Below are 14425 nucleotides of genomic sequence, written 5' to 3'. Positions count from 1 at the left end.
TGTCAAAAGTACAGGGTACCGATTCATGAAAAATCAAAAGGTACCATGTTTAGGTACCTAAATGCATCTTTGTGACTATGAGGGAGTGGAAGAGTAGGTGATTTTCCATGCTGGACATGAACACAGCATTACAAGGTTATATAGCAAAGAATATATATGTCAAATTGAAAAACAAAAAAATATATACTTTTAAACAAATTGATATTTTTTTACCAAATGAGCACAAAAAAGTATCGAAAATTGGTACCGTTGAGTACCGGTACCGATTGCCAGGTACCGGGCACCGGTACTGTATTGTTTTTTATGTGAAAGGTACCCATCCCTACGCAACATTCAAACTGGGCTCAGTGCCAACGGCAGCGCACACCCACTGTCTCCGACCACAACTATGTGGGACACATAGCACAGCGATCACCTGCAGCATCTCGTTTTTACCTGGTAGACACTTGTGAGCCGTGCACCTGACTTGGCATGTCAGCGCAAGCTAATCACGGGTATTTTAACTCATATTGCACTTTGTCCCGAGCTGCTCTCCAAGTGCCCGAAAGCAAGTGAAAGCTGAGCAAGCTCCATCCTTGTTTAGTAAAAAGCTTTATCAGTTTGGAGTTTTCATTTCGCTTTGGTTTTGTCTTTTTTTCCTGCATGCTACATCTCGTAGCGTAGCAGCTCGAGATAGTATCTTCCACTTGCCAACCAACACACAAAATCACTTGCGCACTGGGCGTGCTGTGATTGGCTTCGGTAATGACTTCTACCACCCAGAAATGTCCTAAAACAACCAAAACATCAACATACAGCCTGAGGAGGGGGTTGAGGCAGACACAGACACTGACACACATGTACAAAGGCCCAGAAGGGACGATTAAGCAGGTAAATTCTGCAGACTTTACCTTTAATGTCATTCGCACTGGTGTGTAAATGTTGTATACACACCTGATCAAAATAACAAGACCAGTTGAAAAATTGCAAGAATTTACATTTTGTGCTGTCGGGTCATAGGAAGGTCCTAAAGCTTAAAAAGGCAAAGAGAAGAAACTGGAGTGAGACAAAAGAATTTCAAATAAGCAATTCAATGCAAACAACAATGGAACAGGAATAGGGTTTAAATTTGTGCATTTTTTCTTAAGTTTTTGAGCAGGTGTGTGGATCTGTGATGCTGCAATGAACAAATTTCCCTCTAGGATCAATAAAGTGTTTTCGTCTTTCTTTCCTTCCTTTCAGACTAATCCATACTACGTGAAGCCCAGAGTGAATGACCACCAGTTTGGCATCAAGCACTACGCTGGAGAGGTAATTACTAGACTTACACACACATACACACACTCACACACACACAGGGTTGTCTTTCTCAAAGTCTACCGCTGCTCTCTCATAAAGTAGACGCTGCTTCACCCTTATCCCCTCCTTCCTTTGCTTATATAACGATGGATCTAACTGCTTGTAAATAAAGAGTGAAAAATGATGAGTGAAGAATCTCAGAGGTTGATGAGACAGGAGGAGGAGGGAGGCTGAGGGTTAGAGGGAGTTGAGATTGGCCCTGATAAAGAATGACCTCATGAAGCCTTCCTCAGACAAGCTCTCCTCAGTGTGAGTGTGGCCGCTCAGTCACAAGCCTGGCATGGAAGTTTATGGTAATGACTCGGTCCAGAAAGGACAGGCAGGCCAACCAGTTGTCCCTCTGTCTTTCTTCTCTCTGGACTGGAGACTTAAACCGCCTCCCTGAAAGCTCCTTCTGTTATCTGACTTTAGCTGGGCGGGGGGGGAACAGAAGCATCCCCTCATTGATTAGATTATCTGTGGAAATTCAGTTAAAGTGAGTCTCTCTTTCACTGAACATGATAAAAAAAATCAAGCACACCTTTCCTGCTTTACATAAACATTTCATATGCCTCAGATTGATACCAAATCAAAGTGAGTTAGCAAACTTTTGATGAAGCTGTTTCTCTGCAGCATGGTGAGTCCAGACTTCACCTGAAGCAGACACAGAGAAGCTTTTGTAAGAGTCTGTTTCAATGAGAGAGGAATGGAGTGTAATTAGTGTGTCTGTGATTTATAAATACACGTGTCGTCAAGTTTGAAATCTCGTGGCTCTTCGTGAGCCTCGGGGCTTGAGAGGACGGGGGGATAGGGGTGGTTATTGGATCACAGTATACACACACAGCTGTGAATACAAGCTTATATACACACTCTGGCAGAGTCCTGATTAGATAAGAGGAATGTTTTATGTTATATCTTTACATTTTCCTGCTGAAATCTCCTCTATTAACTTTTGTGCACAAAAGCACGCATGCAACACACACACACATAAACTTTGAGTGAATGATTGTGGGTCAGGGCGAGCAGAGGAATGTCGTGCTGCCAAAGCGAAGGCTGAGCAGAACTCAACAGGTGACTGTGTTAACACAGGGGCTCTCTGCTGCTCTCAGAGAGGCCCCTCCACTGTTATCTTTGTTCAGACTCAGCATGCAAACACACATTTACAGGCCAACTCATGTCCCACTGAGTGCACATGTATGTAATTATGTCCCTCTGAAAACATGTCTGGGTTTTAAGATATAAGCATCCATAAATTTAAAGTCTGATCAATAACTGATTGATTTATAAAGATATCTCTCCTCTGTAGATGCAAAAAGTTGAGTTTACTTGAAAAATGCTTGTAAACCAGTTACCTTAAAAAAAAACTAAGTAATGAAATGCGTTAATTTAACTCAACATCTTAAGTAGTTATTATTATAATGGAAAATCATTCTACACCATGTTTTTAATTTAATAAACCTAATGCTTATTTGTTACAAGTTAAAATATTAAGTAATGTTGTAAAAATGTTGCATATCACTGTTAAACATAATGGGCTCTAATTTCTTGGCACAGCGCAGGGGGCGCAAGCCTGGTGCACCCTGCGCAGTGCTAATTTCGTGCCGCGCACCGCCATGCGCTGCCAATTTGACAATTTGGTAGACCGTCTGCGCAGAGATGGGTGTGACTGCGCGCCAGGGGGAGTTGACGGTGCACCAGGGGGAGGTGTCAGCAGATTCATGTTGGCGCAGTGACAATTTCGTGCCAAAAAAGTGCGCTGAAAGCTCGCCAGCTCCAACCTGGTTTATTCTCGGCTCAAAGTGGAACGCACCCTCCGCAGCTGTAATTTGGTGACAGGCGCACATGTGCGCACATGTCAACAAAGCCTCCTCTGCGCCTTGACTGCGCCTCTCTTGGCACTGCAGGAAACTTGCAAAGTGCACCAGTCACGCCTTGTGTGCGCGTTGAAGGCCGGCGCAGGGCAGGTGCTCCTGCACTTGCACCTGGTCTACGAAATTAGAGCCCCGTAAGTTGACCTTACTCAGAACTGAAAGATGTGATATCAATAAGTTTGCAGATCTGAACAAATAAATTAAATAACATTTTAAAGAACAGCTGGGTCTCATATACCCAGCGTTCCCTCCTCACTCATGGTTACAAACGCCGACACAACAAAAATCAGCTCTAATTTCATAACTTTAGTAACTGTGAGTGAGGAGGGAAGGCAGTAGATATGAGACCCTGCTGTACATTGAAATATTGTTCATAAGGGGGCACAGGTTGTCTGTGCACCACGGCACTGACAGGTGGTCTTGTACCTGTTGACTTTGCAGTGTGCGCCTAATAGTTAATATATTAATAAATGAAACTTTTGACTGGGCTATCATGCTATTTAGGCCCATTTTCAAAATGCTCCACACCACGCAGAGCATAGACAGCTGCTCAATGCAGCCTGTCCATGCTGTGACGCACAGACAAATAGTCCATGTCATGTGGAGCACAGACAACCTGTGCCACTGCTGCACGTCTAGAAGTTTAGCAGGGTCTCATATCTACTGCGTCTCCTCCTCACTCACGGTTACAAAGTGCAGTCACAGAAACTGATGATTTTAAGTTGAGCTTACTTAAACAGTAAAAAAAGTTAAGTCTACTCAGAAATCATCAGATTCAATACTGAAAGTTTTCATAGCTTAATCCGATTGAGTAATTTGAACTTTGGGGTTTACAGTGTGCCCTCAGTTAAAGTTTTAAACATCTCTGATTTCAATGTGATCCACCTCTGCTCTTTCTCATCTTCCAGGTGCTTTATGACGTTCGCGGGATATTAGAAAAAAACCGAGACACTTTCAGAGACGACATCCTCTTCATTCTCAAAGACAGCAGGTATCTCACTCTCACCTTCCCTTACACACACACACACCTGTGTGCTTCACTTCATCTGCAAGTTTTCTACAGCTCTGCTCTGCTCTGCTCTGCTCTCACAGGCTGGACTTTATCTACGACCTCTTTGAGCGTGTCGGAAGCAGAAGTGGAGATGAGACCCTGAAGATGGGCACAGCCAGGCGCAAACCCACCGTCAGCTCCCAGTTCAGGGTAAGACTGGAGCTTCTGTCGTACAAATATCGCTCCCCCTTCTTCACTCGTGGTTGTATGATTGTGTCATCACTCAGACAATGAGCTGATAGTCTCCTATGTTCTGCTGCATGTAATTATCACTTAACCCTTAACATTTGGTGCTCTGTCTCAGCGGCTTGAGTGTGAGCACGCGGGCAGAGAGAAAAAAAGAGGGTAGAAATCACTGAGAGACAGAGGGGGAAGGAGAGAGCTGTCAGTGTGGAGAATGATGGGTGATGGGATGTATGAAATATGTGGTTTTGGCAGAGGAGGAGGGGATCGACCGAAGGGCTTAGCTTAGCATGTCCTAACTGCAGTGCGGATGGAGAGAGGGAGGGAGCAGGGGAGGATTTGGCAGGCTGCCCTGGCCTACAGTTCCCAAAGCCAGGGGATTAGGGTTGATGGCTGGGCAGAGAGGGGCCAACCAGGGGCCAATCACGCTCGGCTCTGCCAGGCCCGGCCTTGCTGGAGACAGACTGTCTGAGGAGAGCAGGGCTGACAGAGCCTGTGAGGTTCAAGGGTCCTCACAGTGTGTGTGTGTTAAAGCAAATACAGAGTGAGTAATAGCTTGTAAGAAGTGGAAAGTAAATAGTTTCACCAAAACTTCACTATGTAACACATTTTGTCCACAATACTTACTTTTGTGCACATTTACTTTTTTAGTTTTACATTTTTCATCTCAGGAATTTACATTTCTCACTGAGAAGTTAAATCTCAGCATTGCATTTGTTGCACACTTTAAACCTTACTTGATTATATTTCAGATTTCTTTTATACTCTTTCACCAACAGAGATTGAAATTTATGCAAGCAAACTGCTGTATTTTGTATGATGGGTATTGGGTATTTCAGTGATGATTGGGGATATCCTGATCTGATACACCGATTGGTATTGGCGCCCAATATATTGGATTTCGTTACATGATCAGGACGACGTCACATGTTTTCAGCACCGTCACACTTTACGGCTGCTGTAAATCAAACCACATTGCAAACATGTCCGCTGTGTGGGACTACTTCTCTTTAGAAAGCAATGATAGTATAACAGAGTCTTGCAACATTTGTAAGGTGAGTGATCCTCAAGGAGGTACCAACAGGGTTCATTTTAATACAACAAATATGATTCAGTATTTACAACACAATCACCCAACAGAGTACAGGATTTATCAGAGAAAGAGATCAGATCGGTATTGGCAAAACATGAAAAAATCAGATCGGAAAGACATCCCTAGTGATGATTTCTTGAAACTAACTTCTGATTCTTTGTGGGCCAGTTTCTTCCCAGACACATGTACAAAGTATTTATAACTTCAGAAGCACAAATCAATATATTCATAAGAATGATGTCATTGTTTTGATGTTGATCCTCTTGTTTCTGATGTGTTTCAGGACTCCCTCCACTCCCTCATGGCCACACTAAGTGCCTCCAACCCCTTTTTTGTGCGCTGCATCAAACCAAACATGGACAAGGTAGGTCATGCAAATTTCATTGCACCAAAGAAAAAAAAAATGTCAGAAACCCTTCCAGGCTTTGTCAAGGTCAGCCCCTGCAAAGTTAAACCACCTTTGTGCTATTTATAGCTCCCGCTGCTCAGAGCTAATATTTAGTCTTAAGTCTGGTTACTGCTGAGTCAGGGGTGAATGAACCACAAAACCCTTTGCGTGTTTTTACTGCAAATTTTCATGACTTGTACACTTGAGACTTTGAGGGAGTGTGTACGAGCACATTCCTATCACTTTATCCCTTTAACCAGAGGTCAGAGGTCACCGCTGGTTGCTCCAGCTGCAGGGGCTTAGTGGTTAGTAACTGCAGACTCTCTTTTAAAACACGCATTTTCACCCACCTTCGTGTGAGGTGCTTTACTCTCTGTGATCCAGCTGCTTTCTCTTTGTTTCTGTCACTTATTAATGCGCTCTGTGTAGCGATCGCCCTACCTCCCTTCCCCTGTGTGTCATTCCACACCTTCTTGCAAACTTAACAGCATGGAAAGTTCACTATCCTCCTTTCACCTCCCATCCCTCCTCCCGCCTCCCTTTTTTTTTTCTTTGCTGTTCTTTCCTCTCATTGGCTCTGCATCACATTCGCTCACCTGGCCTCAGTTGCTCTCAAGATGGAACAAGCCATGCCTGCATTAATCCTGCAGAATGACAGGATTTCATGCGCAATCCTCTGACATGATTGCATGCATGCACACACACACACGCATGAACACACACACTGGCATGGAACGTATTTGTGCAATTTAGTCTTCTGGGAAAAACTCAAATAAGTAAAGATGCTGCAGCTCTTTCTGTTGCCTGAATCCTCCACTAAAGAGCAGAGTTCAGCGCTCACAGGAGAGCACATTTAAGTTCATGTGTTTGATTTTGAACATGAACACATGTAAGCGTGTGTGTGTGTGTGTTTCCATCCATACGAGCGTTAGCCTGTAATTAGCCTGACACATTTTGGGAATGCTGCAGCCCTGTGCGGGGCTTAAGCAGCTCTGTGTGACCTCTGGGTGACAATGGCCTTCGTGTGGTCCCTTTGAGCGATCGCGCCGCCTGTGCAGAGGTGTGAGGCGGCAGACGTCATAGATCCTCTCTGATAAGCAGGCCTGAGGATCACCGGAGAGCTGTGAACAATGCAGCTGATTATTCCAGAAAGAAAAAGCCTCCCCCCTGGTTGCTCAAAGCTGTTCAGGTTTCCGTCTGATGGCGTGAGTTTTCTGTGCAGTAACCTGATTGTTAAGGTAAAATGATAGCACACACCACGGTTATTTTCTTTAAAGCTCAGGTTTAACTTGAATAGGTGAGTAAGCTCAGCAGCGGAGGATTATATTTTCCTGCAGTGTTCAAATTTTCCACAATAATCAGCAAAACACTCATTGTGCTGAAGAAGCTGTGAATGCACGTCAACTTTTAATGCACTTGATGGAAAAAAACACCATCATTTCATGTTGTACCATTGTTTCATCTACAGAAGGCCAACCAGTTTGATCCTGATGTAGTCCTGAACCAGCTGAGATACTCCGGGATGCTGGAAACCGTGAAAATCCGCAGGGCTGGGTTCCCTGTCCGCAGAACCTTCAAGGACTTCTTCAGCAGGTCAGCAACATCCCAAAAAAGAAACAGTGCACGACAAAGCTGTGGCTGACTGACACGTGTTTCATTTACGTTTCACAACCTAAAAAACAACAAACCACACACTGAAAAAAACTGCTGTTCTTGTTTGTTTGAATGTCTGTGTTTGTGTTTTTCTGTGTGTCTGTGTTTTTCTAAAGGTACAAGATGATCGTGAAGAACAAAATCCACAGCGGTGACGAAAAGCAGAGCTGCTCAGAGCTCCTAACGCTTCATGACAAAGCCAAGAAAGGGTGGCAGCTGGGAAAGTCAAAGGTGCAGTGCAGCACGCACACACACACATGCCCAAACTAGTTTTTGTCACTAAAGAGGACATGACTTTGACTTACCTTTGAGCCTTTTGATACTTAAAATGAGCATAACCTGTAAACTGTAACAGGGGCGGCATCATGGGTGGGCCCAACAGTCCCAGGCCCACCCACTTTCTAGCAGGTCCACCTCAAACTTTTCTTTGAAAAAATCACGTTTCCTTTTTTTTTTTTTAATACACACACACACACACATATATATATATATATATATATATATATATATATATATATATATATATATATATATATATATATATATATATAAATAAATATACATTAATTTTTTTTTCAATCAGTTTTAAAGTGGAATTAAAGTTTTGTCACTTTATTCCCGTTTTGTTATTGTTAGATGTCCTGTCTTTATAAAAAGAGCCAAGTTTGGCAAATTTTAGCCTGTTGGTAAAAAAGTTATGACTTATTCGGTCATGTCATACTGGTAAGACTAGAGAATGATTTGGAGAAAGAACGAAGATTTTTCTTTTTTATTTAGCTGTGGTTAAGGGTTTCTGCTCTCACAGGCTACAATACATGGTATGTTAAGGCAGTGCAGCCCATTGGTGTGTTAAAGCATTAAGTGTGTGGCCGATACCATTGAGAGCCATTGCCTTCTGATGCACTAAAATTTTATCAAATATTAAAGGATTAAAAAGCAACTAGATCTGCTTTAAAATATACGTAGTAAAAGTACTATATCTGTATCTACATCTGTATACATAAAGTAAAAGTTATTTACTAACTCTTTTTTTTATAACTTTATTTTAAGGTTTTTAGGTTATGTAACATATATACATACAGATATACATACATAATAACATCCTGTACATACTGAACTTGTACAGACAATGAAAACTTTAAACCCATCTATAAACCCTCATGAACCCCCAGTGACCAAGAGCACAGCCCTAGCCAAAAGTGATCAATACAGTTGACTAGAGGGGTAAATTGACATTAGATAAATAAATAAACATAATACTAAATAAACACAAAACAGGATACAAAGGTTGAATATGTAAATTCACATTTACTAACTTTTGTAATTTAAGGCCCACCCAAAATTGAAATCCTGGCTCCGTCCCTGACCCATACTAGAGCCAACTCCTCGCCTTCTGTTAACAAAATCCCAGACATTGTCCAAAAATTGTGTCTTAAACCTTTTTTCTCTAGAACTTTCTATGAACCAGCTTCCTGGACATCAGTCAGTGAACAAAAAGTGGACTTAACCAAAGTTAGGTTTAGGAAATGTTTCATCAAAAGTTTTGTCTCGATGATGGTTAAGACATGTTGATTACGGGTGGATACACCTCAAAGCGTCCTCACTTTAGTATAGTTTCTCCCTGTGTGGGATCATAAGTAACAGAAGATGGTTTGAAACTAATAATGGAGACTGTAACCTCATAGGTTATCTGATAACGAGGTCAAACTTCATTACTCAGACAACATGTGCAACATCACTGACTCTACCCAGCCTGCGGTCTCCCTAATCCGACCATGTGATGAGACGTATGTACCATCAATATAATGAAAACAAGTAAAAAAACACACAAACCGGATCCCGCTGCCGGCTGAAAACAAATAAACACAGTATATCATTTACAAGCGTTTCAAAACATACTCAACAAGTAAAATCATTGTTAACAAGAACTCTCTGCTGGATTTGAACAGCTCCAAAGAAAAACTGCAGTCTTAACAATATTTTTCTTTCTTTGACCACTTCTTTCACAATAAGTCGAGCTGCTGCTGCTGCTCAGAGCTGTTAATGTGTGCCATAGCCTGGACGGCCCCAGTCGTGACTCATGTTTGAAAGATTTTTCAGGCCGGTTGTGGTCAGTCTCCTTTTCTCCTGCTGACAACCACAGAGTTTCACGGCTATTCCTTAAAACCCTGACACTAACAACTGTTACTGTAAGTGTGACCCAGAGCCAGGGGGGCTTACAGTAATCCTGAGTCCAGGCTGTTGTAGCTGGAAGAGACCTTTTGACACTCAGAGAGCTGGTTTGAGAAAGTCAAGTCCAGGCGGGTGATTTAGAGGAGTGATGAAGAGTTGGAAAGGAGATCTAAAGCCTTGAATGGAACTGATTTCTGTCTCTGCTTTTTTCTTTCTTGAACTCCCTGTGTTCTTTTTTCAAACAATGATCAACTACCCCCTAAAAGCCCCCTCTTTGTCTGCGCACTTTCATCCAATGATTAACCTTTAGTGGCTATTTTTCATCCTGGCGGTAAAACCTCTGCTTCATGTCGAAATCAACATTTGGCCTCGACACAAAACAACAGAGGAGGGGTATAAATAAAACAGTTATATTGGATTTCTCTGGTCCACATATCTCCCTGCCTTCAGTTGTGGTTCCTCTCTGATGGTTGAATCACGGAGACGTCTAAAGTTCGTCTGTTCCCTTTTGGACAATTTTGTTGTTATACCCCATTTGGCTGGCACTGCTATGAATAGCTTCAGCTGCACACATGGCATGCTGGGATATACGTGAGGACCAAAAATGTTTAATGTGAACCACATGTTTGTTTTTAATGGACGTATAACCACATTTAAACACATGCCAATGTATATTAAAGTTTTCACACAGTCTCTTCAGAGGCAGCTTGTTTTTTTCTCTACCACCGGGGTCAACACGCTGACCTGTGACTGACTCCACTTTAACTGATCATACACAGAAAATTTAATTTGAGACCTCAAGAAAACGCACATAGTGGCTGAGCCTGTGTCCACACGCTTGTGTTTTTGATGGCAGCGTAATATTTTTGGGCTCAGGGAAATGTAGTGTGGGTTGTGGGAAGGGGTCTGAGCGAGTCAAAGGAGAACAGGGGGAACAGGAGGGGAGGGGGGTACGTTTCCTTTGGAGGAACAATCTGTGTGTAATTATACGTCCTGATTGTGTGCAGAGCAAAAGGAAGTGTGTGCCCAGAATTAGGGGCTGGGGTGACGTCGCAGGGATTGTGTGTGTATATGTGTGTCTGAGTTTAGGAGCCGTTTGTTTCGCAGACGGAGGGAAGGATGTGGACGAAGAGGAAGCTTCCTCCTCTCACAGACTTTACAGAGGCAGCTGTGGGATCCTTTGATTAGTGGAACATCTGGGGAACACACACACACACACACACACACACACACACACACACACACACACACATGTAGACCGTCAAAGGTCTACCCCCCTCTTAAACAGGGAGTTGATCCTCCTGGCTAGCAACAGATATCGCATTATCACATAAACCCACACACAGCTGGTGGGACCCTAGTCAGACATTTAAAATCTGATTATGTTTTATAAAGTCGTGGTCCAACTCTTGGTTCGTTTCCGCCTGTGTTTGAGTGTAGACAGAGCTGCAGGCAGAGAAAAGTCCCACACAGAGAGCATGAAACAGAAAGAGTGAGTACCAACTTTTAAAAAGTCTCCAGGAGCAAGCAAAGGGTTAACAAAACTCTTTCTTTCTTCCTCATAAGAGTAAGGAGGGGTGTGGCTTTCTATCTGGACACCAGCCACCATCCCTCCCCCTCATCTCTCCATCCCTCCCCTCCCCTCCCCTCCCTCTGTGCCTTTCTGCCTGCGCACGTCAGTCGAGCTATCAGCGCAGCGGTAGCAGCATTAGTAGGGAGCCGCTCAGGAAGGACGCCCAAACACAATGAGGCTCTGCAGCAGCAGCTTCAGCAGCGACACTGCAGTCCCTGTGCCTGTTCTCTGCTCTGCTCCACTCTGCAGTCAGGGGGAGCCGCTAACCTGCTAGCCTCAGCTGCACCACAGCTTCCTCTGCAGCGGGGGTGCACAGGGTGCTGCCAGCAGACAACAGGGGCCCTTCACATCTCTGTGGGGCCTCTTCTCTTGCAGCCAAACCAAGGAGAGGAACTAACCCATCCTGTCTTCTTCCCCTCCACCTCCCCCTCTTCCTCCTCCTCTTCCTCCCTGTCTGTGTCCCTCCCTGTGGGCCGTGGCGCTGCTCGTCCCGCAGGTGTTCCTGAAGGAGGCCCTGGAGCAAAGGCTGGAGAAGGAGAGGGAAGAGGTGCGGCGCCGGGCTGGCATGGTGATCCGCGCCCACATCCTCAGCTATGTGGCAAGGTGAGTGGAGGAGTGGAGGGGTGGAGGGGGAGGAGGAGGAGGGGGCGCTGAGTGGCAGCGGCAGATGTCAGTGTTTGTTTTGCAGTAGAGGTGTGCTGCCTGTGTGTGTGTGTGCGTGGGTACATATGTGTGTGCGTGCCTTTGCACATGTGCTTACCTTTTTGTCTGAGCGTTGGTTGGGGTGTGTAGGTTCATTCACAGTCTACAGGCAGACTTTGAGACTCACTTTAGCCTTAAAAGAAAAGTTACTGCAGCACATGTTTGAAACATGCCCGTCACTGCCACCACATTTACTTTACTTTGCAGAAATCAGCAGAATTTGAAATATGTTGCTCCCAAAGATTTAGAGTGTGTTCAGCAGAATGTGAAAGTAATGTGTTCCTCCTACTGCATGTCATAAGTATCTCTGATAATCCCTTTGACACACATGTTGAGTCATGAATTATGAATGCTAAATCTTCACTGTGGGTCTCAACTTATTTTTTCTTTCTTTTTATTTGAAGACAGATCAGACTTTAAAAGTAGCACTTCAGACATATAAAGTCTGATGCACATTTCCTTCTGTTTTTACAATGTCAACATTTAACCCATTCATGCTGTTTACATCATACTTACCCATTTTGAAGTTTAACAGCATTAAAAATACACTTAACTTTTTTTTTTAGACTGAAATTTGATTAATTTTCTTAAAATGATAAAAAAAAGTAGAATATTATATACTTTTTTTCAGGTGTGACAATTTTTTTTTACACAGGCTGTTTTGGGTCAAATATGACCTGTGTCTATTCAAATGGACTTTAGCTCCACCAGCGTGTGTCAAGTTGAGGAAATGATTGTTTAAGAGTGTTTTACTGTGAAAGAGGCAGGGTGTAGTTTAGAATTTGGAATTGATAATTACTGTGAGCAATTTTCAGATCCAGGTCAAAACTGACTGGACAGATATTTTGTAGGTATAGAACATACACAGTATATCAGGGGTTAATATTAGAGCCCGACCGATTAATCAGTCGGGCAGATAAATCGGGCCGATTATGCCTGTCACCGGTTAATCTACATCGGCCAAAGTGTAGTCGATTATTACAATTTTTGCTCCACAGAGATTCTGTCACTCATGCTCCAGTGTGTCTGTGTTGGGCTGCACACTGCCCGAGTGCCCGCCCCCTCTGCCCACCATTATGAAATGTAAGACTATAGAACGGTGTTTTAACGTCGAGTTAGTTGCTTTTTTGAGAGATAAACAGAGATAAATGGTACTGTTATTTCACAGGTACACCATTATCTAATGGAAGACTATAATACGGCGTTTTAACGTCGTGTAAGTTGCTCATTGTGTGTTTACAGTTTGACCTTTTTTCTACTTACTGTGTTTAAAGTTTGACTTCTTTAATTTAATAGTTTTCTGTCTCTGTCTTGAATCATATGGGTGTTATAATAATTTGTGTTCATATACAGTATATATCCCGTGTATATCAATGAATTTGTTATATATATCAGCCGATATATCAGATATCGGTCTATATATCAGATATCGGTCTATATATCAGATATCGGTCTATATATCAGATATCGGTCGATATATCAGATATCGGTCGATATATCAGATATCGGTCGATATATCGGATATCAGGGTTTTTTTGCCCCCTGTATCAGTATCAGCATCGACCCCAAAAATCCCATATCGGTCGGGCTCTAGTTAATATAGTTAGTTATGACACAATATGGGGTGTTTGGAATTAGGGATGCACCGATCCTATCCTTGTATCGGGTATCGGGGCTGATCCAGCCCCTCAAAGCTGGATCAGGTATCGGCGGGAAGGATCAGTTCAAACTTGACACCAAGGCTAAACTATGATTTAGTTTACAAGGTATACAGTTTTATAATCAAATAGTAATTTATGTCAATTTTTAAGCATTTTTTAACCAAACCGCTGTTAAACATTTTAACACTTATAGTTAAAAAAAACATTAACTTCAGTATTTCCTTTTGTACCCATTTTTTATCTTTTAATCAAAACATTACCAGTCTTATCCTACAGTAGAGTATGCAAGTTATTATCTAACACTGGTTTTAGATCAGGATCGGTATCAGTCGATACCCAAAGCCCAGGTATCGGGTTTATCGGTATCAGTATCAGTATCGGTATCTGTATCGGTATCGGGACCAGAAAAGTTGGATCAGTGCATCACTATTTGTCATTAAAATAAAATGGATGAGTAGCAACAAAAAAAGATTAATGTGCAATTTTGAACCAAAGAAAGGCATTATGGGAGTGTAAATGTTTCCACCTTCCAGTAACTCTTACACCAAAAAGTGTTTACTTTAGTTGGTCTCAACTTTTAATGATGGTATTGACCTCACAATCTAAAATTCATGCTGCAAGATTCACTTTTGAAAGTCTGGGGAGCAAACTGTCAGCAAAATTAAAGCTGATCATGCAGGTTTGGAGAGTGTGTTGTGCAAAAGTAAACCTGACTATTTCCAAATGATAAGTTTCCTCTCAAACCCTTGATGAGTGTATTT

The 14425-nt window shown here is 42.7% G+C and overlaps 1 protein-coding gene across 1 annotated transcript in view; it reads left to right on the top strand.

The window, feature by feature from the left end:
- Positions 1-14425, top strand: part of myo10l3 (myosin X, like 3) — a 65728-nt gene that overhangs the window by 40343 nt on the left and 10960 nt on the right. The window contains exons 16-22 of the mRNA XM_074695009.1: positions 1222-1290; positions 4097-4179; positions 4281-4389; positions 5799-5879; positions 7372-7496; positions 7673-7787; positions 11798-11904. Of these exons, the coding sequence (XP_074551110.1) occupies positions 1222-1290; positions 4097-4179; positions 4281-4389; positions 5799-5879; positions 7372-7496; positions 7673-7787; positions 11798-11904 (689 nt within the window). The remainder of the gene's footprint in view (positions 1-1221; positions 1291-4096; positions 4180-4280; positions 4390-5798; positions 5880-7371; positions 7497-7672; positions 7788-11797; positions 11905-14425) is intronic.

Source organism: Halichoeres trimaculatus, unplaced genomic scaffold, assembly GCF_033239565.1.
Source record: "Halichoeres trimaculatus isolate MK-OKI-2021-1 unplaced genomic scaffold, fHalTri1.1 fHalTri1_scaffold_19, whole genome shotgun sequence".
NCBI lineage: Eukaryota > Metazoa > Chordata > Actinopteri > Labriformes > Labridae > Halichoeres > Halichoeres trimaculatus.
Note: the sequence above shows the minus strand (reverse complement) of the source record. Positions and strands in the feature narration are given on the sequence as shown.